Raw genomic sequence first — 23,993 nt, 5'->3', positions numbered from 1 at the left:
CTTGTGTGTGCAGGTCAGCAGGTAAACAAGATGGAGAGAAAAGACAGACTGATGAAATGTATTCCAGAGGTGTGAGCCAATCAGAAGCCAGGATCCATCCCCTGAGATCACAGGAAAGTCTTTTAGTTTGTTTCCTCTTCATAGATCATTCATAACACAGGACGACTCGCTTAGATTCATCCATCCATCCAAACATCCATCCATACATCCATACATTCATCCATTCATCCATCCATCCATCCATCCATCCATCCATACATTCATCCATCCATCCATCCATCCATCCATACATTCATCCATTCATCCATCCATCCAAACATCCATCCATCCATCCATCCATCCATTCATCCATGCATCCATCCATCCATCCATCCATCCATCCGTCCGTCCATCCATCCATTCATCCATGCATCCATCCATCCATCCATCCATCCATCCATCCATCCATCCATCCATCCAGTGCTGCAGTCTTTTTCGAGACTTTTCGCTCATCTGTTCACCGTGAAGGCACATTTAGTAAAATAGTTCAGCTGCGTTCAGGACGGCTTCGCCATCGTCCGTCATGAACGTCGCATTCAAACTGTTGCGCGGTCTGTGAGTGAAATCCGCCTCGCGTCGAGAGGTCAGAGGTCACGGCCGGAGGCAGCAGTTGAAGTTAGGTGGAGTTCTTCCTCTTGTCGAGTTTAGGAACATAATCCCAGCTGTCTCTGTTGAACTCTTCCTGCTTCTTGAAACTCCTCTTAAAGAAACCCGCCTGTAAATGAAGACAGACACGAAGCTCCTGTTGATGCAGAAACTATAAACTGCACTATACATTTATCAGTAGATTAGATTAGATTAGATTAGATTAGGCCACTGTACTGTTACCAGCTACCTACCTTCCACAGACACCAGATGAGAGCAGCCAGGATCATCAGTCCTAAAACTAAACTGACAACAATGATGATGATCTGCACAGCTGTTGAGGGTTTCTGGGTAAAAACAGCTTCCACCATCACCTGAAAATTTGTCACAAATTGAATTTCTAAAGCTCCTGTACGGTTTTAATAGAGCTGTTAAACACTGCTGAGGAAGGTGCTTGTTCCCAGGGTGTATCAGAGCAGACACTCTGCTCTGATTGGCTGAAGGAGGGGTTTACCTGCGCGATTGGGTGTTTATGGGCGAGGACGGTGTGAAGATCTTCTCTGGGAGATATTATCCTTGCTGTGCTCTCCAACTTCATGATATCATGGCGACCCTGAGGTAAAAAGAAGAGACATAAGCTCATGTTTGTTTTAAAAAGTTCAGGGGACCAATTAAAATTTTTTCGATGAAAACCAGGTTTTAAAAGACTTTATTTCAAAGAAGCCTGAGGTCATGATGGTAATACTGTTTTATTGCTTCTAGCACAGCTCCCTAACATGAATCTCTCAGGTTTATAGTTAAATCTGCAACCCTGAAAAACAGGATGTCTGAGATTCCTTTCAGATTGCTTCAGTTTCAGTTTTCTTCTGAAACGAGCACATATGTTGCCGTTACCGGGGCTTGCAGCAGCACAGCGGGGTTCAGGTTGACCTCCACGTGGATGGTGGCGTCTCTTCCTGCGTCCATGTTCCCGAGACGACACACGAGCCGCTCGCACAGCTCATCTTTGCGGCCACAAAACTGAACAGGCATAAAACAGCTCAGTCACTGACAGTAAGTGTAATGAGGATTGCTGACTCCATATGAGGTGTAGATTGATGCCATAAGTTTACCCTTACTATCTCAATAAAGTCTCCGTCCACTGAAGACTTTTTGTTGACATGTATTCAGTATTTATACCTGACAAATGACTCATAATTCATGGTTTATAGTATATACAGAAACAGTTTAAGGCTCTCTGGTTTGATTTGTTTTTAACACTACAGTTCTCTGGGACTTTCTGCTGGCTTTACGCTGAATAAATGTTAAGAACACATTAAATAATGTACTTCTGAGAAGCGGTGTGTGTTACCATTGTGCGGGTGGCAGTGGGGGTGAAGAAGAACATGAGTTTTTTGATGAACGAAGCCTGAGGGACGTCACAGTCCTCGATGACTGGAACAGTTGTGTCACTTATCGAACACGCACCATGAGACGACTGCAGAAAAACACAATTATTACGTTAATAAAACAGACTTTCCACTCACTTTGTAAATTAACAACGAATAACAAAACCCCAACTATTACAATAACTCATCATCTAACTGAAAATACTTCCTTTATTTTTATTTTTTTCCTGTTTGCGTGTCCCATCTCAGCTCCACCCACAGCATCAGAGGAACCAGGCGCTACAAATAGTTTCTGTACTGACCGAGCTATCCCCACTTCTGCTACCGCTGCAGCTCCTACCAGGGGCGTACCTTCCAGTCGACGACCTGCAGCAGTCTGTGTGGGTATGGCGCGAGGATCTTTGGCAGCGCGATGTCCACCACCGTGTTTATCGCCTTGCTGGGGCCGGAGTTTAACACCTTAAAGCCAAAGATTACACAAACTAAGATTAGCTGAAGTGCAAATTTTTGGCCAGTTTGGTCACTGACAGCAGTGGAAGCATGTCCAGTGAATATGCAGATTACTTTCACTTGGATAAAAAAGAATAAATTAATTATTCTTTTTTATCCATTCATTTTCTATTCACGCTTTTTTCCTCTCTGGGTCGCGGAGAGCTGGTGCCGATCTCCAACGGTCACTGGACATGTCGCAAAGTCAAAACAGGAAAAAGATGAATCTGACTCTGTAAAGTCTATTTGTGATAATCAAAATAATCATGAAGTCACTCTAAACCTAAAACTACGAGCATGCCCGGACCCGGGTTTAAAACTGAAGTAAGTTTTAGTATCTTTGCTGCCTCTCTGAGGCGCTGATGAAACCTGAAGCGCACGCCTCTCGTCGTGCAGCTCGTTACACGATGCCAGCTTGTTGTGTGTAACCACACGCCAGCGTGGTGCTGAGGTGTCTCAGTTTGGTCTGTCTGAAGCACCAAACAGGAACGGGGGTGGTTTCACACACTTTTTTTTTACGCCAGAAAGCCACAAAGGGCTTCATATTGAGGCTGACACTTCTGATATTCAAAACTGTAGAGGCGAAAGCTGTGTGAGGACGTTGGACACGCCAGGATAACTTTTCACACGTCTTTACAGTTCAGTGAAGCATGACTCTGGTTTTCTCTTTGACTTTCAGATACGAGTCATAATGACGATAAAGCGTCAAAGCGCCATTTCCTGCTGAATACGTCTAGCTGGCTGCTAACGCAACTGAAAACAAGGAGCACTCGTCTATCCATGTTCTGTAGCTGCCTAATCCTGCTCAGGGTGGCAGGTGGGGGCGTAACGGCGTGTGGTGTACTGAAGGAAGAGAGTTATTTTAACATTCTGTAAAATGCAGAACGATGAACGAAGACGATGAACAGTCAAACTAAAGCTGGAGGAGTTGTGTGCAGCTGGTTCAAGGTAGAAATTAATCACTCTTTTTTTGAAAAAGCATCCCCCGAATGCAAACATTACAAGTCCAGTTGGGAAAAAAAGAATCTAGTGCAGCTGTATGTGGCGTTAAAGCAGCTTCAGGCTAATCATTCGGACACGGTCAAAGCAAAACAGCACAGCAACCGGACATGTGACTATACGCTGCTCTCAGTGACACGAGTTTAAATGGATGCTGACTGCTGCAACTAAGTTTATACTTTTCAGCATTTTAGTCAGCAACTTACCTTTCCTGTGCTTTTGTAACAAAATCCAATAACCAATCATAACTGTGAACAACATCACACCTGACGGAAAGCAATGTTTGGCAAACTCGCTAGATTTCTGAACACACAAAGCCACATCTGTCAGAGGAACTCCGAAGCCACAAGCAACACAGAGGCACTCATGCGTCCACTCGCACCGTGAAACAAAACCGGAGGAAACCCACGCACGCATGGGGAGAGCATGCAAACTGCACGCAGAAAAGTCCCAGCTCAGTTTCTAAAGCGGGAACTTTCATGTCAGGCAGCAGCACAAAACTGATGAGTTTTCATTCTCAGAAGTTAACTTTAGCTGCACTATCTTTAGCGAGCTTTGATGACACCTATAAAACACTTTTATGCTGAAAGAAGAGAACAATATAGAAAAGTAGATGGTGAGAAGCGGACATGTGCTACAAACGGTTCCTCCGTCTCCACTTTCAGTTCCCTCAAAGAGTCAACACCGTCCTGCGAGATTTCTGCTTTTTGACGGATTATAGTAGAAAAACCCGGTGCAAATAATTCATCACATGTTGACCGGAGTACAAAAGAAAGCTTTGGTTTCAGGTTGTCACACCAGAGTTGGAAATCATTGTAAACCATCAAACAAAACTGAAGTAAATCTTTTAGTCAGTCCATACTGTGGAATGTAAATTATTGAGAACAGCTAAAACATTTGTCTCACTGTTAGCGGTTTGTTTCATGCTTTCACCTGGACATGTAATAATTATGCTCTAATATTTAGGTTCTGGAGTCACTTGTTTTCTAATAACAAAGTTTGATTTTATAGCTAAGTTTGTATTGAAACGTAAAATCTTCCAGTATCTTCTTTACTTGAAAAGCAAAGTCCAGTCTGTTCAAACTCATACACATCTTCCTGTTGATCTGTGATTTTCACAAAACACGGACTGGGCTGACCCACCTTGTATGTGTAGTTGAATTTTTCAGGATAGCAGTCAGCAGGAATCAGGTCTTCGTCGCCAAAAACAAAAGACTTTGGAGTCACAAAACTGCAAACACAAAGGTCGTGGCAACCGAAACGTGAGTCCTGCTTTAGTTGCATTGTGGGATAAATAAAATCCTTTTCTTTTATCCTTTTTCGAGCTCATATAGAACCCATGAATAAACAGTATTATCAAGTATCAGCACTGTTCACTATAGCTGTCTGACCCGTGGACGTTGAGGTTGACTCCATATTTGAGAGGAAGGACGAGCGTCATCATGTTGTCGTGGAGATACTCATTCATCTCATAGTTATCACTGTGAAGAGATAAAATAACATTCAATACCTCAGCACTCAAGTAAACAGCAAATATCTTGTTAATTCAACAATAATGTTCCCTTTGGGTAAAAAAATGCAGGTGAGGTGGTCTTTTACCTGCTGGAGTTAATGTGAATGTGGACGTCACCAGGCGTGCTGTTCTGGTAAACGTCCAGGAGAAAGCTCATGTTCATCTATAGAAAAATACAAATAATCTGTTTTAATTCGTTTTAGTTAACGAGGCCTTTACTTCCCCTTTTTAGTGTAAGATGTTCACACTCGTATCATCATTAATGCTTACACGCTGAGAACAAACGAGATTAAAAGTGCTGCTCTGTCTTTTTTTTAGAAAGAAACAGTTTCACAACATCTGTTCTGAAAGGGAAATGAGCGTCAGAAAAGCATAAAGAGCGAGAACAAAACGTCCCAGCTCACTGTCTTTGACCTTTTGACCCTCAGATGTTTTGAGACTGGGCTCAGGATCAACTCAAAACTCATTTTGTAATCCATGCTTACCAGACAGTGATTAATAACTTTGGGGCCTAAAGTCGAGTGACTTTTCCCACTTGCACAACAGCGAAGCCACATTTGTGCTCCGGAGCAGAATCACTGATGCAAATCATGAACATTTTGTGCTGTGAAATTCACGCCTGCTAACCCTCAGTGTTGTCCACAAGCACGTGTAAACGGTAAATTACCTACTTATTTAGCGCCTTTCTGGCCGACCAGGCTACTCAAAGCGCTTTACAACACAAATGAGACGGTCATGACCGGCGTTCAAATTTTTTGCAAACTTTAAACTCAAAGAGGTTGTTTTTGTAACCAGTAAACTCAGGCGGCTCATTCTGGGGACATTAAATAACGTTCTATCTTTCAGTGAACGGCTGCTTGAACCTGTTATTGATAAATCTCCTAAATTTTCCCTCACAGATTGAAGGTCTGTTCTTTTCCGTCTTGCAGGTGGCAGCGAGAAATAAATTGGGGTAAAACTGTGAGACTTTTCTCTCTGACCCTCGTATATAGGTGAAATGACAGCACATTATTTTTAAACCATGAGTGTTTTGTTAGCAGATGCTGTCCTGAAATCAATTTAGGTTTGATTAAAACAGAGCGCTCATAATCTTAACAGGCTGCCTTTCAGTCACAGTTTCTGACAAAACAGAAAAAAACATGCAAATAAGAACAATTTTACTGTAAATTATGCCATATGAAAATACACCATATGTTAGTTTAGTTCCACATTTTCAAGTGGTGAACTACGAACATGAAGTAATTCACTTTTAAACTGAAATTCAAAGTAGCTTTTTTAAGGCTTGAAACCCTGGGTAGATCAACAGGCTTGATGTGATGTTATCAGTTCGCTGAAAACTCTGCTGTGGTTGCGTGAATACCAGCGTGTGATTGGCCGGATCGTACCTGGGAGTGGGCTGCAAGGACGAGGCTGTTGATCCCGCAGTCAATGCTCACCTCTGTAGTGTTGACTTCCTCTGTAACGTCACAACTCACCACATTGTCCTGCTGCTCACACACACACACACAGAACGGTGTCATTCTGCTAAATCTGTTACTCATGTAGATAAATAAATGTATATTTTGTCATTTCCACAAGCTAATGTTCCTTTAATTCTTGTGTCTTTAATTCAGTGTCTTCAAAACTGACAAAAACACCTCAAACAAGATCATAAACTTTTGCTTTCAACGTTTTCTTCTTCACTTCCTCTCATTGCGAATCAGGAAGAGCGTTATCTTATGTGTCACCTAAACGATGGGGACTGAAACCATACATTTTGAAATCAGCTTGCCATTTCCTCTGCTTTCTGCATCAACCTACGTTCTGCAGCACTTTGACGTAGTGGATGTGGTTCGGAAATCGCAGCATCACTCGGGGCAGGAAGGCGTCGTCTCCGGAGTTCATCAGGACGGTTTTCAACATGATTTGTCCAGAGCCCAAAGCAAAGAACGTCCGCTGACTGAGGATAAACATCAGAGTTACAGTCATGGGAAAGATACAGCGCGCAGTAAGTGTGAAATTACATTTCAGAGTATATATAGATCGGCGTCATGGTTCTTCATTCCTCTCGTCTGCCTGTTTAGTGAGTTTCTCATATCAAACCGTTTCCACTATTTTTCTTGCAGCTGACTGCACCTCCAGTTCAGTCGTGGAGCTGCAGTAGGTGACGCTCGTCCTCGTTCTGCACTATAAAAGGATCTGTGTCTGTTTTATGTAATGCGTGTCTGTAATAAACAAAATAGTCTTTAACTAAAAACAAAACTTGGCCTATGGCTCTACTGTACACAAAAGAGCCATAACATTATAACCACTGACAAGTGATGGACCACAGATAATCTGGCTGCAAAGTAATAAGTTGTTGGAAAAACGCTCCATAAGGTGTTCACATGAACGTTACTTTACCCTCGTGATATTAAACATTTCTAAAGACTAATCATGGCAACAGCCCTCCTCTACTCTCACGGTTTCCCTTCCAACAGGACGGAGCAATGCCACGAGGCTGCATATAGGATTGTTTGTTTGTTTTGTTTTATCAAATCTGCATCAACAGCACATGACACAGTTCTGCTGGAAGCAGGACAAAAGCTAAGCTGCAAACTGATTTGGGAGAAGATTACGTCTGAGTGTGTCTGCAGCTAATTATCATCATGTGTTTTGAAGGGGGGGGAAACATCCATGTTCTTTATTAATAGAGAGCTGAATGGCTCGTTTTGTTTGACTTGTGCATAAATCAGATAAAGTGAGGCCACCGCTGCAGTGAGTGAGAGATTTTCTGCTAATCTGTTGGGATAAAATATTACTCTAGGTTTACTTTATTCCACCCCTGTTGTGTGAGTGTGTTTGTGTGTGTGTGCTTCTTACTGTGGCAGCACCAGTCGACCCGACAGCTGCATGTTGGTGGAACAGTTGCGCAGAGAGCAGGAGCGAGCAAACTGAGTCTGGAGAAGGAGAAGCAGACGGTTTATGGCACCAGGAACGATGAATGAACGCGGCAGTCAGAATTCCTTCATTCATGATGTTCCAAACAGCTTCTGTGACCCCTGACCCCTGACCTCAGAGCTACAGATGATTAATAATAATAATAATCTCATGACTGAAGCCAGCTGTGAGTTCTTCTTTGTTAACCGTTTCTGCTCTGTTTTTACGAGTCAGGGAGAAACAAAGTGGAAACACAGCAGCAGGATGTTGGGTAATGTGCAGCAGATGAGACATTTGCAGCTGTAAACACATCTGGATAAGCAGGAGGGGATCCTGTTGGTGTATCTGACTTCAAAACGGCTGCTGTCTCCCATTCTAAATCGCATCAGTTTATTGATGGACAGCTCTGACAATGATTGTATTTAGTTATAATTATAGCCCCGTGTGCACAGGCTGATATGTTCCACCTGCAGGTACCTGGTTGGTGATGGTGTTGTGGTGTCCTACCCCCCGCTGCAGAATGGGTTTTAATGCAGGGAAGCTCTTAGACGAAGATCTGCGGCTGTTGGTTTCTCTGAGACGATAAGAAACTTCAAACCGGATCGGAGTATAAATGTCCTTAACATCTTTCTATTGGAGGAAAAAAAAAAAGAAACTCTCTTAGCGTTTCAGCAGCTATTCGCTTCAGTGATGAACTTGTTTGGTTGCTCGTAGCTGGCTGTTTTACCCTTTGATAAGCCACATGATTTGCACAGGTGAGATGACCTGGCTGGGCTTTGACGTGCCCCCTCGTGCTGTTCGACGTCCCGTTACCGTGGAAATAGAAACGGTGAGGAAAGGACGGCTTATGGAGGAGGTCAGAGGTCAAATTATAATGAAGATCTGAGGAAAAAAACAAGACAAAATTTTATTCATCAGTAAGTGGAGGCTGTGTAGCATTACACATTCTTAAATGTTATACTACACATAAACTATCCAGAAGAAATAATTATTTATGCTACGTATCTGTTACATTCACAGGTGGGTATAGAGAAGAGATCCACACTGCAGGTGTTGTGTAACCAATGTTTTATACCCTTTAGATGTTTTAAGGGAGTTTTTACACTCAGTGTTGTAGACTATTTTATGAAGGAAGTTAGAGTGAGTCATGCTGCTGTCTTGGCGCTGCTGCCACAGTACATAATAATGCCTTGTTATTTTGTAGTTAACTCAGTATAAATGCACACGTAAGCCTTGGCCACAGCTGTCACTTGCTCCATAGAAAACATCACGATAAGCAACACCTGCGCATTACACCAACATGCCTCCAAAAATAATCAGCATTTAAAAAGTGCAGCGTTAAGGTTGTAATCATACCAGAAGCAGTGGACGATCTACGCTAACTGCACCACTTTCAAAGCATAGCATGAGCTTGTGTAACGTTATTGCTGTCTCTCTGCAACCTTTTGATCATTATTAAGTCGTGTATATGAGGGATATTTGATGTTTCAAAGTTTCTGCGTTCATGCTGCAGAATTTTTCAACATGACCACTTAATCTGTGGCAACTTGGCGTTGTTGAAAACCCCATCCCGTGTGCTCAAGTATTAGATACGTAAAGATTTTCCCCAAAAAAATACAAGACAGTTATGCAAAAGTGTGACAGCGGTATAACAGGCAGGACACTGAGTCAGTCACTCTTTGGGTTGTAAGTACCGATAGCGCCTCTGAAGTGTCTGGACGAGACGTTGAAGCAGATGGTGACGTTGAAGCAGACAGTCCGACCCCTGTGATCTTTGCACAGCGCCACCCGCTGGTCGACCTGCTCAGGCAGCATCAGAGAGGCTTTCACCTGAATCACCGGACGGGTCCTACAGAGCACAGTCACAGAGGTTGTTACAGCCCGTTGACCGGGCTTCGGTCAAATGTCAACACACACGTATAAGAACAGAAACACAACTACAGCGGGAACATTTTAGGTTATGTTTGAACAGGAAGCTTCGTTGTGAATTTACCTGAGAACTACAGCTGAGTCTGAGAGGAACGCACCAGCTGCCACATCTGCAGAAACACAACTTGTCGTGATTTAAAACAAACCCAAACTTGAACAGAAACGCGCAAAACAGTAGATGCTGCGACATAATAAATCATCTACCTTGATAGCCGTTATTATCAATGTCGATACCCGAGTTTAGTGACTGTCCAAACATCCTCAGGTTGTGACCCAAAGAAGATCCAGAAATTCTCTGAAAACACACACACACACACACACACACACACACACCATGAGGATAGCACCTTAGCTAATATTTATGTGTACTATTTTGACCATTCAAAACTCTGGTGCTTTCTGCTTACTCTACATTGCCCCAGTGTATTAAACTGATAATAATAATAGTAATAATAATAATAAATAATAGTGAGGGTTTTTTGGCTTAAGCATGTGCATACAAGTGAGTTAGATTATTATATATTATTACATTTCATGACTAGTTATTATAGAAAAACAGGTATTATGCAATATGATATGAAACAACAAAAAAACGTTTACTTTATTGTCACCTTGATAACATTTCTTTAAGAATCAGTGCTGTTCCTATAAATAAATGTTAAAAAATCCAAAGCAATTTAACGAAACACAAATATAGTCCATCAGTTCATGCACTTCCTCTTTTGTAAAGATATTTAAATTCATATGTAAAAACAAACTGGGGTTATTTTGGCAGAAATTCTTGTGTTATTGCCCTGCATTGTTTTCTGGCTGTGTGTTGATGTTTTTACCTGCGATGGAGTTGGTGAAATTCCCTCCTTCCTGCCATTGTAGATGTAAACAGCTCCTTTGAGGTCGTCTTCCTGTGGAGCGCCGATCGCCACGTCTATAAACACACACCCAAAAGTTCATTATGCGATATTTGTAGGAACGCTTGCTGTGTTTTTGCCTCTAAGGGGTTTATTCAGGGCTGTGAGTTCAGTTAGAGCTGAGCTGAGTATGAAATGTTTATCTGAAAATAACTATTTGTAAATTCACTGGATTTCTTTTGTTTGTTCTTCCCATTTCATTTTAACAAACACATTTTATGGGTGAGGTTGATTTAAAGAAAATATCAAAAATCCAGATAAAGCTTTCTGAATAACACATCATGTCTTGTTTGTTTACATACAGTCTATACAGACATTGAAGTCAAATAAGAAAGAATAATTTAAATACTACAGTGCTTTGAACCTGAAGCTTATGTAAGTAAACTAACATGTTTACATTTTAACATACCTACTATTGTATTTTTTTTAAGTTTAGCAAGTGTAATGTTTACAGCATTGTCCATCTTCATTACATGTGGTAATCTTATGAACACAAGTTAAAGTTAAATCTAGCATAAATGCTTTAAACTCTTAGAAGAAAACCATTTTAGCCAGCACACCTACAATCACATCTGATGTCGTGATGAGACATTTAGACCCAAGCCAAGAATGGAAAAATCATGTTAGGGTCAAAATTCCTTCATGTGCAACTAGAAAAAAATTAAAAACTCGTAAAAAAAAAATTCTAGCTAAAACTGACAAACCATTGAAGTGACACTGTTCTGATTAAAACATCAGCTGAAGTTTTTACCATCTGTTTTGTCACATTTTCAGAAAAGGTGCAGGTATTTATATTAGTGCAACCTGAGACTTTTGGAGAGCTCTGACTTTATCTTATTTTCTGAAACAAAGAGAAACAGCCTCTCGTAAACATACAGTCACGAATCCATCACTTCAGAGGACATTTCACTGACTTTCTGAGCAGGAGTCGGATTGAACTTTTTGTCCCTAAAAGCCCACACATGTGCCTGTGTAAACACATATGACCCCACAACATGAGTAATAAACGCACACACACACACGTAGCTTTTTATCTCACGGCGGCAGATTACAGGGCACGTTCAGTTACAGAGCAGCACCAGTTTGTCATTACAGTTTGATGAACTTAATAACACACTCCACCCCTCACACCCACCCACACACACTCACAGATGTGAGCGAGGGGTCTGCGGCATGTGCAACGGCGATGTGTTAAAGTCGGGCGGACGCGTTATTATCAGAATGTGACAAATGTTGTCGTGGTGAGTTGTGGTCCTCGTGTTGTTTAACTCAGCAGCAGCTACTGAGGAGAAGTGGTCGCGTTCGGTAAAGTTGTGGGAGGGCATCGATGCAAAAAAAGGACAGAGCGGCGTTTAAACCTTCCTAATTACCACTACTGAGGTGCCCTGGAGCAAAACCCCCAGCTGCTTCAGTGGAGCTTCTCTGTGGACACACTAGCAGCAAATGCAAAATCAGAGCTAATAGTGATATTTGTTGTACTGACAGAAGTTAGAAATATTTTATCAGTGATGGTAATTTTATCAAAGACAAAAATGTTTATTATCAAAAGCAATATTTAATACTTGCAGTTGTATCATTGTCTATGAGTAATGGAAGTAGAATAAGTTTAGCAGGAGGATTCATTACTTACAGCATTTTAGTAGCGGCAAAAGTAGCAGAGGTACAAATCTTCAGTAATATTACCAGAAATGAATATATTTTTGCTGCAGCTTTATTTATTAGGGCTACATAGAGTGGTAAAAGCTATATATTAACCACCTGCCGCTGAAGGCAAAAGGGCGATAATGTTTTTGTGTGTGTCTGTTTGTTTATCTGTCGTGTTAGCAAAATATTTTAATGAAACCTTCAGAAAGTAATGATTGGAGTCAACCAGTTCAAGATGGCCGTCACAGCTAAGCAACATAAGCAAACACAAAAGTGGCCTGACTCATTCAGTTTTACAGATAATCAGCCACAATCTGACGTAATAGTAGTTGAGAATCAACATATATTTTAGCTCCAACACAACTCGCAGGATTTCCCAATACTGTATGATCATCGTCATGATTTTCAAATACGATGGTACAGGCTGTTACCTGGGTAACCATCATCATCCAAGTCTCCGAGGCCAGCTATAGTCTCTCCAAACCGAGCGGCGTAAGCGTCACTGCCCTTCAGTTGAAACTCCGCCTCCTTCAACTTTGCCTGAGAGAGATTATAAAGATTCAGACAAAAGTTTTGTCAGGACAGCTGGCTTTGCATTGTTACATTTAGCTTCGGTAGATGGATTTAAAGCCAGCGTCAGACAGAGAATCTCACTGAGCCCTACTGAAAACCGCTCCTACCTGTCCCTCGTTGATGTATACGTGCACTCTTCCCTCCTCTCTGGCGGCGCCTGTTGCCATGGGAGCACCAACCAGCAGGTCTGACAAACCATCAGCGTTCAGGTCCACCACAGAAACGCTGGAGCCAAAATAAGATCCCAGCTGAACAAAGACACACATGTCAGAACCTAACCTGTCTCACTGCTTTAACTAAAGACTGCTAACGCTAAAAAAGAAAAACCCCTTACTTCTTTCCCAGACACTTCTGAAACAACCTGCAGCTTCTCGTTGACTATTGTGAAGATGAAGACCTGAAAGTTGTAGAAACCGTTGAAGCAATCACACGTCACAGTAAAAACTTCACAGAATCAGGAAGGGTATAAGAACAGGACAGTTTAGTCGCCGCAAACGCGTTTTTATTAAAGTTGCCATCCAAGATAAGTTATCTGGTCCTACCTTGCCTCTCTGGTTGTACTGTGGAGCTCCGCCCACCACCTCTACAGAAGACGGACCCAGAAAGTGACCAGCCGCAACAGAGTAGCCTGAAACATGACGACACAAAGTCAATTTACCACATAAAATATTTGAACAATAACCAAGCACCATATTTTACCTCAATATGCTTCCATTTTGCATAAAATTAATGTAGCGTCATCAATTCTGCTTTACTACGTTGTACTTTTTTTTTTTTAGTTTGATAAGAAAGAATACAGATTTTTGAAAATTAAATCAGTAATTATCCAATGTTTTCAGCTTTCATAAGCAGCTCAGCCAGTTGCTAATCTAGTCATCTAAAAACAAACCAACAACAGATATATGACCATAAAAAGCAGGTTAGGACTGTTGTAAACATACAACGCTTGAAGCTTAATCAAAATAAATAAGGTGCAGCTGTGTGGTTGATGTTTTGAAATGAAGGAAACATGTGCACAGTGCACCATTAAAGCTATGCAACTTCCACTGCTGCTGCAACCCCCAAACCCCAACCACAAGTTCCCACTGTCAGAGGTCCTTCTTTAGGGGGAAGTTGGTTTCATCACTCCACACAGTTGGAGAGTTGAGCTCCATGTTGGGGAGCCGCAAGGTCAGACACTACATAACAAACATTCAGCATTATTGTAGATGGGTAAGTTAATTTTTCTTTGTTCCAAAGACCACAGTGCACCCATAACGGCTGGTCTATTCCTTTGCGCTGGAATATTAAAGCGATGGTTCAACCGGGTAAAAGATCGTTTTTAAAGCGTCAGCAACAGGTTTTCCTGCACAGTGAAAGTCTTTGGTGAACAATCAAACAGACAAATCATAGTCATAGTAAAAAATAAAACTAATACAAAAGAAGATGAGTCTATTATGACAAAACTTGCAATTTATTAACAAAAAACTCCCCAACAGATCTATGGTTAAAATAAGACCTCGTGTTTGTGCGATACCATTTACAAATGTTTGTCGAAGTGCGAATTTCGAATTGTGACAACCACAGCTTCTGAGTGTGTTCAAGCTTCCTGTTTTGTGTTGTTCAGCTGCTCTGTTCGCACCTCACTATAGCACTGTGGCTGACAGGTGCAGGAATGATGCAAACTCCGAAACACAAAAACAAATGCAACAGAAAAACACGACAAAAGAAAACACCAGGAAGTCAGAACAACTGCAAACTCCCTCCACAAAACAGAAGTGCACCAGACCAATAATAAGACTAATTTAACTGATTTTAAAGCATTTAATGTTTTATTTATTATTATTTTATGAAATATTAATAGTTTTTTCTCAGTAGCTTCCACATTTTGAAACCAGGTGATTAAAAACTTAATGTTGAATTGTTTCATTAGATGGGTGTGTCTTATTTGTCCAGTCTAGTAAAACCAACAGAGGTGGGCTGACCGACATCTCACTGCCAGCACCGGGTCAAAGGGCAGGATTGGACTGCTCAGTCCAACCCGGAGTCCCCCCATGGTGCTTTGGTACACTTCCACTTTGTGGAGTGAGTTTGCGGCTTTTCTTACTTGCTGGTATTTTGGGTGTTTGTGCGTGTTGGAGTTTGCATCATTTGTGTGTTTGCGGTGTGTTTAGCTGTTTGCTGAGTGTTTGCACCTGTCGGCCATCGACACCTTTACATAAGTCGCACACAGCCGGACCTTATTGAATGTTACTCCATGTGGAAACAATCATTTCTGTTGGTGTATATAGTTCAAACTTTGCAAAACAAATCTACCAACATATCAGTCTAATTTTCTTTTGTGGCTGTACATGTGCTGCACAAACAGCAAGATATCTTTACACAGAACATCACACTTTTTTACAAGACTTCCTTTAGAGCTTTAACATGGAGAGATGGTGGGAACAAACAGTGTGCACCCTAAGGTGACCTTTTTTTTTTTGATAAGATAACACGAGGTTGCACCTCACTCGGAGGCTCAGAGGCATAACTACAGCAGTTTGACTTCAGACCTGACATAAAACACGTCAACATGGCACTGAAGCCTCAACTTGAAGGTGTTAAGTGAAAATGGCTGAAGTGTGTCTGAGACAGCAGCGTTAAAAGGACAGGAAGAAACCACGCGGAGGTGTCAAAAATTCTTCTGTGGGAAAAATCATGATAAATGTGTTGCAGCTGACTGACAGAAAAAGACAAGTGCAGAGGTAGAAAAACGTTCCCCTTAAAGCTAGAAGCAATGAAGTCACACAACTCTATTAGTCTTGAGCAAATGTGTCACAATAATACTTTCAATTAGACAATGGCTCACTGTGGTTGCTTTCTTTCCAGTATTCATTTCAGCAATATTTAAAGCCAATTCAGAGACAAGATGTTGCTGACAGCACCTATAACCTCCATAGCAAATCTAATTTTACTGAACATACGATAACATACCACCACCTAACATACTTAGACACCATTACTATAAAGTAGTTGGCAATAAAAACTGTTGCTGTAATGCAGAAGATGCCAATGTATATTGAATAAATTAAGTATCTCCATTACTTTTCATGGCTATTGTGTTAAATAGGAAATAACAAGTGTTGGCTTACTGTTGTGTCAGTCTTTGCTTTCTGCGTGCTGATTTTGCTACAAATTTCTTCCCAAAAATATCTAAAGTTTTTTCTTCAGCGAGCCAGCGTTATTGCGAAATGCGAAAGTACGAACAGGAACAAAGAATGTCCAAATATTTGAAGTTGTGAGACAATAGTGGAAACGCAAATTTGGGGAAAGCACCACTGTAGCTTCAGTTTTGCATTGGCCGTAAAAAATAAAAATAGTGTGAGAAAACCATCTGTTACCCAGGTAACTTCCAAAGCTGACATGTTTGGTGTCATCGTCCAAATACACGGACATCCCTCCACTGGACGTGTTGTAAACCAGAACTGAACCCGTCCAATAAGAAGTTCCCGGCGCCCCCATGATGATCAAATCCTGGGAGAGAAGATGCCTTTGTGTCATTACTTTCATACGATCGAAATCTTTGCTAAAGTTAGAATTCTTTATGTGGGAGACGTCTCTGGCTAACAAAGTAATCTTTTTCAGCTTTAGTCTCTCTGAAGACTGAAGCGTTCACGCTGACTGGATCACATGTTATCACTGCTGGACATGAGGAAGACAAGGAGGACGTCTGTGTGTTACTGACCTTTGTCAGAAAGTTGGAAATACCCGCCTGGCAGGATCCATAATGCTCACCAAACTTCCTCTGGTGGTCTGTAAGAGAGAGACAAAGGTGCAGAGAGGTGAAGGTGGGCAAACAAATATGGAGAGATATTTTTTTTCTCTCTTTGTAGCTGAGGAGCTGCTGGTTTCACATGCGCACACACACCAACACCTGTAACTCTTTGCACCACTTCTGTATTGACTATATACTAACGAAACGTGTTAGAGTGTGAGTGTGTGGGGCATTGTCTTATTGTTTGACATCTTAATGAAGAAAAAAAAAACGATTGTAGGTGTGTGTATGTACCTCTGTAGCAGGGGATTAAACGTTGCGTTTGCGTCAGGTCACTTTCATAAAGGTAACAGACCCCGTTAGGCAGCTTGTTGTTCTGGCTGTCCTTCTTTGAGTAGTAGATGTTCTTCCAGCGATGAGCACATGCCTGAACACACAGACACACAAACATCATGCAACAAACAACATGTGACAAGGACTCACTACGAAGTCACACATTAGCAGCAGAGCACTCTAAAACTCATGACTTACAAAAGTGTGTGAGAAACATCGACTGGATGTTTTTCTTTTTGTTGCTAAATTAGCATATGCTTTTATAGTGTAGTGATATTAAGTGACAGTTGCGATTTTTTGAACTGGGTTTCTGTGGAAAGGTTATGAACTATAAATACCCTACCTGTTGTAGATAGCTCTTTAAAAGATCTCAGTTTGGAGAAACAGAGTTTCATTCTGACTGGATCGACAAGCTAACGGCTATGCCTGGAGAAGCCATGGCTAAAGTTACTTACTTAATTTCATAGCAGCTTGTGTGAACTCTATTTTATAAGCTATTACACTTATTCCAGCAGAAATATTATATAAATAACCAGAAGTCTTGCAGCTAGCTGGTGATGCAGCCACTTGAGCTTGCAAATTACTTCAGAGTCGTATGTAATTAACTATGTCATGTGAAATTGACAGTGATGTTAAAATTTATGAAATAGCATTAATGGATAAATGTATCTGGAGAAGGCTTATGACCATATTCACTGGGGGGGGGGTTATATATGGTACCAGGGTTAATTTCAAGGGCTCTCTGGTTCCTGCGTAACCAAAGTAAGAACTGTGTCCACATCCTCGGCACAAAGTCAAGCTTGTTCCCAGCGCAGGTTGGACTCCAACAGGGCTGTCCCTTGTTGCTGGTCCTGTTTGTGGGGTTCATGGACAGGATCTCAAAGAGTAGTTATAGAGAGGATTTTGTCGGGTTCAGGAACCTCAGGCTCTCGCCTCTGCATTTTGCAGATGATCTGATCCTGTTTGCGTCTTCACGCCATGATCTCCAGCGTGCACTGAGGCAGTTCACCACAGAGTGTGAAGCCATTGGGAAGACAGTCAGCTCCTTTAAGTTCAAAGCCGAGGTTCTCAACAGGAAAAAGGTGGGAAGCTCCCTCCCGGCCAGAGGTGAGTCTCTGCCTCAAGCATAGGAGTTCAAGTATCTGGATGTCTTGTTCACGAGTGATGGCCCAACAGGACGGAGATGGCTCAACAGAACGCGGCCTCGTCCACAGTAATGAGGGTATTGCTCTCGTCTGAGCCAAAGGAGCTGAGCCAAAAGGCAAAGCTCTTGTTGAGGGTGAAAGTTGAAAAATGGTCCATCCATCATGACTATAAGAACAACATCCTGGATCCAAGCAGCTAAACTGAGCTTCCTTCGTAGGGAGGCCAGCTCAGTCTTAGAGATAGGGTGAGGAGCTTTATTATCTGGAGTAGAGCTGCTAAACATCAAACACATCAAAAGGAGTCAGCTGAATTAGTTCAGACATCTGATCAGGATGCCTCCTGGACACCTTCTTGGAGGTTTTCCGATCATGTCCCACTGGACAGAGAAACCAACCTGACCACAAATCAGCAGAAGAAAATGGATGGATGAAATTGTTTTAAGGCTGTAGCAGTCCACTTTGGTCTTGGCTACACTCACACTAGCCATTAGCTGGTCAATCTGGTTTATACCTGGTTTATTTCTCCAAGCTGAGGTAGTTTAAAAAGCTATTTACAACAGGAAAGATATTAATTGTTCATGACCTAAAATTTCACTTCAAAAGGTTTAAACTTTTGATTTAAGATCGAAAAATCTCTTATTTCTGGTGGTACCACCTCATTTCAACAATCTTTAGTGGGATTCCTAAAAAAATGCACCTAACAGAAGCTGTTGCCATCTTTTCCGTTTATGATGACGAAAACAGCGCTGGCCATCTCAGATCTGCATCAAGTGTTGACACGCTGTGGAAATTATCATTAATATTAGCAAATCAAGATGACTGGCTTCCACCACAACCATCTTGGAAATACTACCCACAAAACATACTTCAGTTGGAAACTTTTCCGCAAGAAAGATTTAGGATTGGGATTTACACTCGATCGGAGCCAATGAGACGGACAATAAAGAACCGATTCAGAACGATCCCGATAATGGTTGCGAAAAGAAATAAACGATGATCTGATCATAAAGAGTCGATTTGGGAGGAATCAAAAATGTGCTTGGTTGTATTGTGTTTGTGTGAGAAAAGAGAGCTTGATGGAGAAATTAAAAGGAACTAAACAACTCTTCTGTTGGTAGAAAATGTGTTTCTACAGATAAGGACATTTTTTAACTGCAGATTGATCCTGTATCTAAAACACTATAGCTACAGTGGTTTCTATTTTGTATATGTGCTTCATCTAGATAAAACTTGAGTTAAGTGGAAACTGTTGTAGAAACATCGCTCTGTCTGATATTGCCTGTTGGCAACTTATTGAATGTCTAGAGAACACTTAAAACTGTAAAAGTAAAGCTGGATGGTGCTAATGAAAAGAAGTTCCTCACAAACTTTTATCGAAGCTAAAAAAAAAAAAAAGAGGAAGAAACACAATCATCCCTGGTAACCAATCACAGACAGTAGTATGTTACGTTACCAGGACGCGTCCGCCGTTTTGTGAGGGTTGTCTGGACAGGCTGACGCCCAGCCACTGGTGATGGCTCTCAGGTTCACAAGTCTTCCCACAATTGAACACTTCTTCTACACACACACACACACATAAACAGATAACGGTAAGTACGAGCTGCACTTTTGGTGTAAAAGACAGATTTTTATTGCCGTTCTAAAAAAAAAAAGGCCTAAAACACAAAAGTGCACAGACCAGCAGGCATCGGGTGGCAGCGGCCATGCTCGGCCAAGATGTTGCAGCGGAAAACGGTTCCTGGAGACTGAACGGATGGTTTGGAGGACATGTTTGCTACTGGAGCTCCAACCACCAGCCTGAGAGAGAAGAAGAGGCAGTCAGGGTGTGTTTTTCTGTCTGAATGGAGCTCAGTGTGTGAGTCATCAAAGAGCTTCTCTCACTGACAAGAATCAACTAATTAGTGAGAACACACACACACACTCACTCACACAACAACAACAACAACTCACAGAGCGTTGGATTGTGTATGGATTGACACATGACAACTAGAGGAGCCTAACTTTACAAATCATTGTGTCTCTGCAGAGGACAGTGGACATTTTTTTTTTCACCTTAAAGTTTAAAAACAACAACGGAGGAGAAGAATCTCTGATTATAAACCCAGATATAGGGCTATAGGGTCAGTTGGCTTTGGTGGCCACCTTAAGTCGGGTTCACTCCAAAGTCTAATCTCCTGTACATGTTCATCCAATGACTATTTCCTAAAAGTTTCATTAAAATCCCTCCAGTGGTTCATGCAATATTTTGGGAACAGACAGACACACAAACAAGCACAGATACAGGCAAAAACATTATCGCCCAGCTTCGCCTTTCAGCAGCAGGTGATAAAAAACACTGTCAAAGTTCTGTCAAAAGTTCACTATTAGAGCAAAATGAAGCTTCATCCAAAATTAACAACACATAATCAGGAAATCAATGAATCAATAAGAAATTATCAAGGTTTCAATGCTAAATCACGAGAGGATCAATAGAGATTTAATACCAGATCAATTATTAATTCCAGAACTGACTGTAAACCATTAGAGGCTCACTGATGAGTTGATAGGTCGATCAATAACATTAAAATATGGATGCAGACCAGTTGTGAGATCCATGGCGATGCAGCAGCACTGAATATCCGAACATCGAGGAGCCGGGGCCTCTGAACTCCAGAGTGTGCTCCAGATCCAGGTTGTACCCTGCAGCAGGACTCAGAACCAGGACCAGGACCTGAACCAGGACCAGGCAGGGGAGCGCCCGCACGCCGTCTCCTAATGAGCGCATGTCGGGGAACGAGCTGAAGAAAAAACACACAGAGAAGACGGATCAGCTAAGAATCCATCAACGTCACCAATCATTCATAGTTGTTGATTTTTTTAAACTCTAACCACTTCTGCACACTTTGTGCTGTTTTAGCCATTCATGTCTCTAAACGATCGGCTCATTCAGAAGACGGGTGCTGTGACTTCTGGGTTTTGTAAGTTTTATACTTTTAACTATATTTACCTCATAGAAATACACTGGGATCTCTTCAGTTCCTTCGACAACATCATTCCAGAGCTACTGAAGTATAAATCATAAATAAGGAGTTGATAATATTAACTTTCATGCAGGTACAACATGTGTTGTAGGGAAAGGCACGAATTGGATTGAAACTGTCCCATTCTTTGGACATCTCCAAAGAAACTCACTTTTTATTTAACATCCGAACCCTGTTTAGAGTACAAATATCCAATTATCTTTATCAGTCTGACCTCTGCCTTCTGAGGCACACCCCCTGCAGAGGAGGACAGTGATGTTAAAGAGGGAGGACGCTCTGGACAGGGTTGAGATGTTGGACTTTGTCCCCGTTGCAATTTGGTCAAAATACGTCACAGGCATTTCATTGAAGGGGAAATGAAATTAAACAACAAAATAAAGAGTTTTCATGTTTTGCCTTTAGCTAAACGCTGTCATAATGCACCCCAGCGGTCCATTTCTCTGATTTTAAACGCTCATGACTTGTTTTTAGGGTTTTTGTGGCCTGAAGTGGGGTGACTGTGTGGGCGGTGTGACCTCCTTGGTTGGTATGGCGAGCTGTGGGACGCTGAGGAGGTTACTGTCTCAGCGTTTATCAGGGAAAAGGGGAGCAGAAGAAGAAGCAAGCTTTGTTAACAAGAGTACCGGTTTGAAAACCCAGTTTCTTTTTGGCCTGGAGTGATGCTGCTGGGAACTGGAGCCCCAGATTGCACAAGGGGAACCCCCGAGCTTTACGATGATGTCACACAGTCTTCAAGGAGTTTCCCATCCGGACAGCGGGAGCCGGCCTGTGTCGGTCAGACAGGAGTGGGTTCTTCTATTGAAGGTTCGTATTTCAGGTGGTCCTCCTCAAAACGTTAACAGCACGGTCAGTCACCCGACTTTGGGTTGTAGTTTTCACCAGGAGCTAAACTAACCACATCCATCCCACCTTCTTGTCCTTCAGGAAGCTGAAGAACAACTCAGCTGTTGGAGTTTTGAGTCGATTAACACAATTAATTGCACTAAACTGACCCATTTCATCCCCACACTATCAGTATTTGCTATTTACTGCCTTGTCCGTGTTCCTGTCTTTGATACTCAATAAGTCACACGCCTCAGTGATCAAAAAAAAAAAAAAATGCAGAAGAGACCCCAGTAAGTTTTTTCATCTTTTCAATTACTGTATATTTTTAAAAATTAGAGACTCTGATAATAAGCACCTTTTATGCCTTTCTTTTGATTTATGATAGCTTCAAAACACTTTCCATTTCCACTTTAAGACATCAAAATACCCTGCCAACTTGCCTAAAAGCGGCCAGTGTGTAATATTAAAGCTTACTGATTAAAAATAAATGAATAGGTTTTAAAACAAGCTGAAGTGTAGCCAGCCTTTTTCATGTGTTCTCTTGAATGGATCATCTTCAGGACAGTTCTTCGGTGAGCTTTAAAACGAAAAGTTAACATATTTCACATACATAAAAAAGACGAACTGTTCTTCAAAAGTTTCCTCTCAGCTTTTTCCTCCAGCAGGAACAAGCTGCATCATTTTCTCAGAAAGTGGACTAAACTCTACTCACAAGTGGGGGAAAAAAAGTGAAACCTTATGAGAATTTTGCTGCTTGGTTAGACTATCTGTGCCCAAAAGAAGCCAACCATTTCAAACCATTATGGTGACATATTCAGCATTAGTTGTAATTTAGAGTTTCATGGTTTAAGTAATAAAAACAGTTTATTCAACTTAAACATGATTAGGACCCATTTATTTCTAAAATAAAATGCGCCAGACCTCCACAACCTTGTCTTACAACCAGATTAGGAGCTTTAAATGAACTGTCGGACTAAAATAAATTGAAAATATCCGTCTAAGGACCTGATGTTTCTCTGACATTTAATGTTTTCTCTCTGCTCCGGGGGGGTTACCGTAGCGCTCGGGCAGCTGGGAGCCTCTCCCGGCTCAGACCGGGTTTGTTCTGGAGGAGTCCAATAAAGTTCGAGCGGAGTTTCCTGCGTCCTCCTGTTGCGCCTCGGTCCCTGAGCCGTCCCCGCGCGCGAGCTTCTGAGATTATTCGCCAGAAATGAACAAGAGACGAGACAAATTAAAAAATATATATATAAAATAAATAAATAAAACAAAATTAAGTCAAATAATGGAGGAGAGGAGACGAAACCACGCTCCGTTTGAGGCTCAATTAAGCCGACTGAGAGTGCGGAGACCCTGCCTCTGTCGGGCTGCACGTGTATGCGCGCGCGCGTCTAACGGGTTTCCTCCCCGCACCCGCCCAAAATCAGGCGAGCACGCGCCTCCCTCTTCAGTCACCACGAGAGAGGCTGTCTCTCTCCTTTTGCACAACTTTGATATAAATTTATAATGTGTTTTTTGTTTATGTTCGCCTCTAGGAGTCTGTCACACTGTTCCTGTCGTGTAAAATGTCAAACCTGTTCTAAAGCCAGGAATGGGGCATTTATTACGCTTTCTTCATTTGAGTACATATTTCTGAAAAAAAAAGTTTTTAGATGCGTTAATTGTCTCATCCTTTGGACTATCCTCGTTTGTGTTTAGAGGTTTAGAAATATAAAATAGTTTTGCTGCCAACAATAGAAAAAGTTGACTTTTAGTTTTTACTTGAGGTGAAAAGACAAATCAGCCAACACAGATAGTAGCCGAAAGTGCTGCTGGTTAAAGCCACTCTTTGCAAAGCCATGGTTCTATAGTAATATAGAACCATAGTTCTTTTAAAAAAAATTATGGAGATAAAAGTACTTTGTTTACATTGACTGCATACCCTCATTTCATACATCCATATCTATCATGTTGGGTGGAAAAGGAGGCGAATCCA

The 23,993-nt window shown here is 41.6% G+C and overlaps 1 protein-coding gene across 1 annotated transcript; it reads right to left on the bottom strand.

Moving 5' to 3' along the window:
- Window positions 1-368: 368 nt before the first annotated feature.
- Window positions 369-23,380, bottom strand: itga4 (integrin alpha 4). The gene is made up of 29 exons (XM_025004598.2): window positions 23,077-23,380; window positions 20,756-20,953; window positions 19,855-19,973; window positions 19,630-19,733; window positions 16,993-17,125; window positions 16,669-16,736; window positions 16,325-16,457; window positions 13,508-13,593; window positions 13,300-13,362; window positions 13,073-13,213; window positions 12,824-12,932; window positions 10,671-10,765; window positions 10,045-10,135; window positions 9,905-9,950; window positions 9,606-9,760; window positions 8,639-8,793; window positions 8,389-8,541; window positions 7,855-7,931; window positions 6,814-6,952; window positions 6,399-6,500; window positions 5,100-5,176; window positions 4,892-4,981; window positions 4,644-4,731; window positions 2,364-2,471; window positions 1,976-2,101; window positions 1,519-1,644; window positions 1,139-1,237; window positions 879-998; window positions 369-754 (listed from the first exon to the last, which is right to left on the bottom strand). Exons 2-29 carry the CDS (start codon window positions 20,938-20,940, stop codon window positions 656-658), a joined length of 3,087 nt encoding a protein of 1,028 aa, XP_024860366.1. The 5' UTR covers window positions 20,941-20,953; window positions 23,077-23,380; the 3' UTR covers window positions 369-655.
- Window positions 23,381-23,993: the final 613 nt, after the last annotated feature.

The sequence above is a fragment of the Kryptolebias marmoratus genome, linkage group LG6 (assembly GCF_001649575.2).
Source record: "Kryptolebias marmoratus isolate JLee-2015 linkage group LG6, ASM164957v2, whole genome shotgun sequence".
NCBI classification, from domain to species: Eukaryota; Metazoa; Chordata; class Actinopteri; order Cyprinodontiformes; family Rivulidae; genus Kryptolebias; species Kryptolebias marmoratus.
This window is presented reverse-complemented; position numbering and strand designations above follow the sequence as displayed.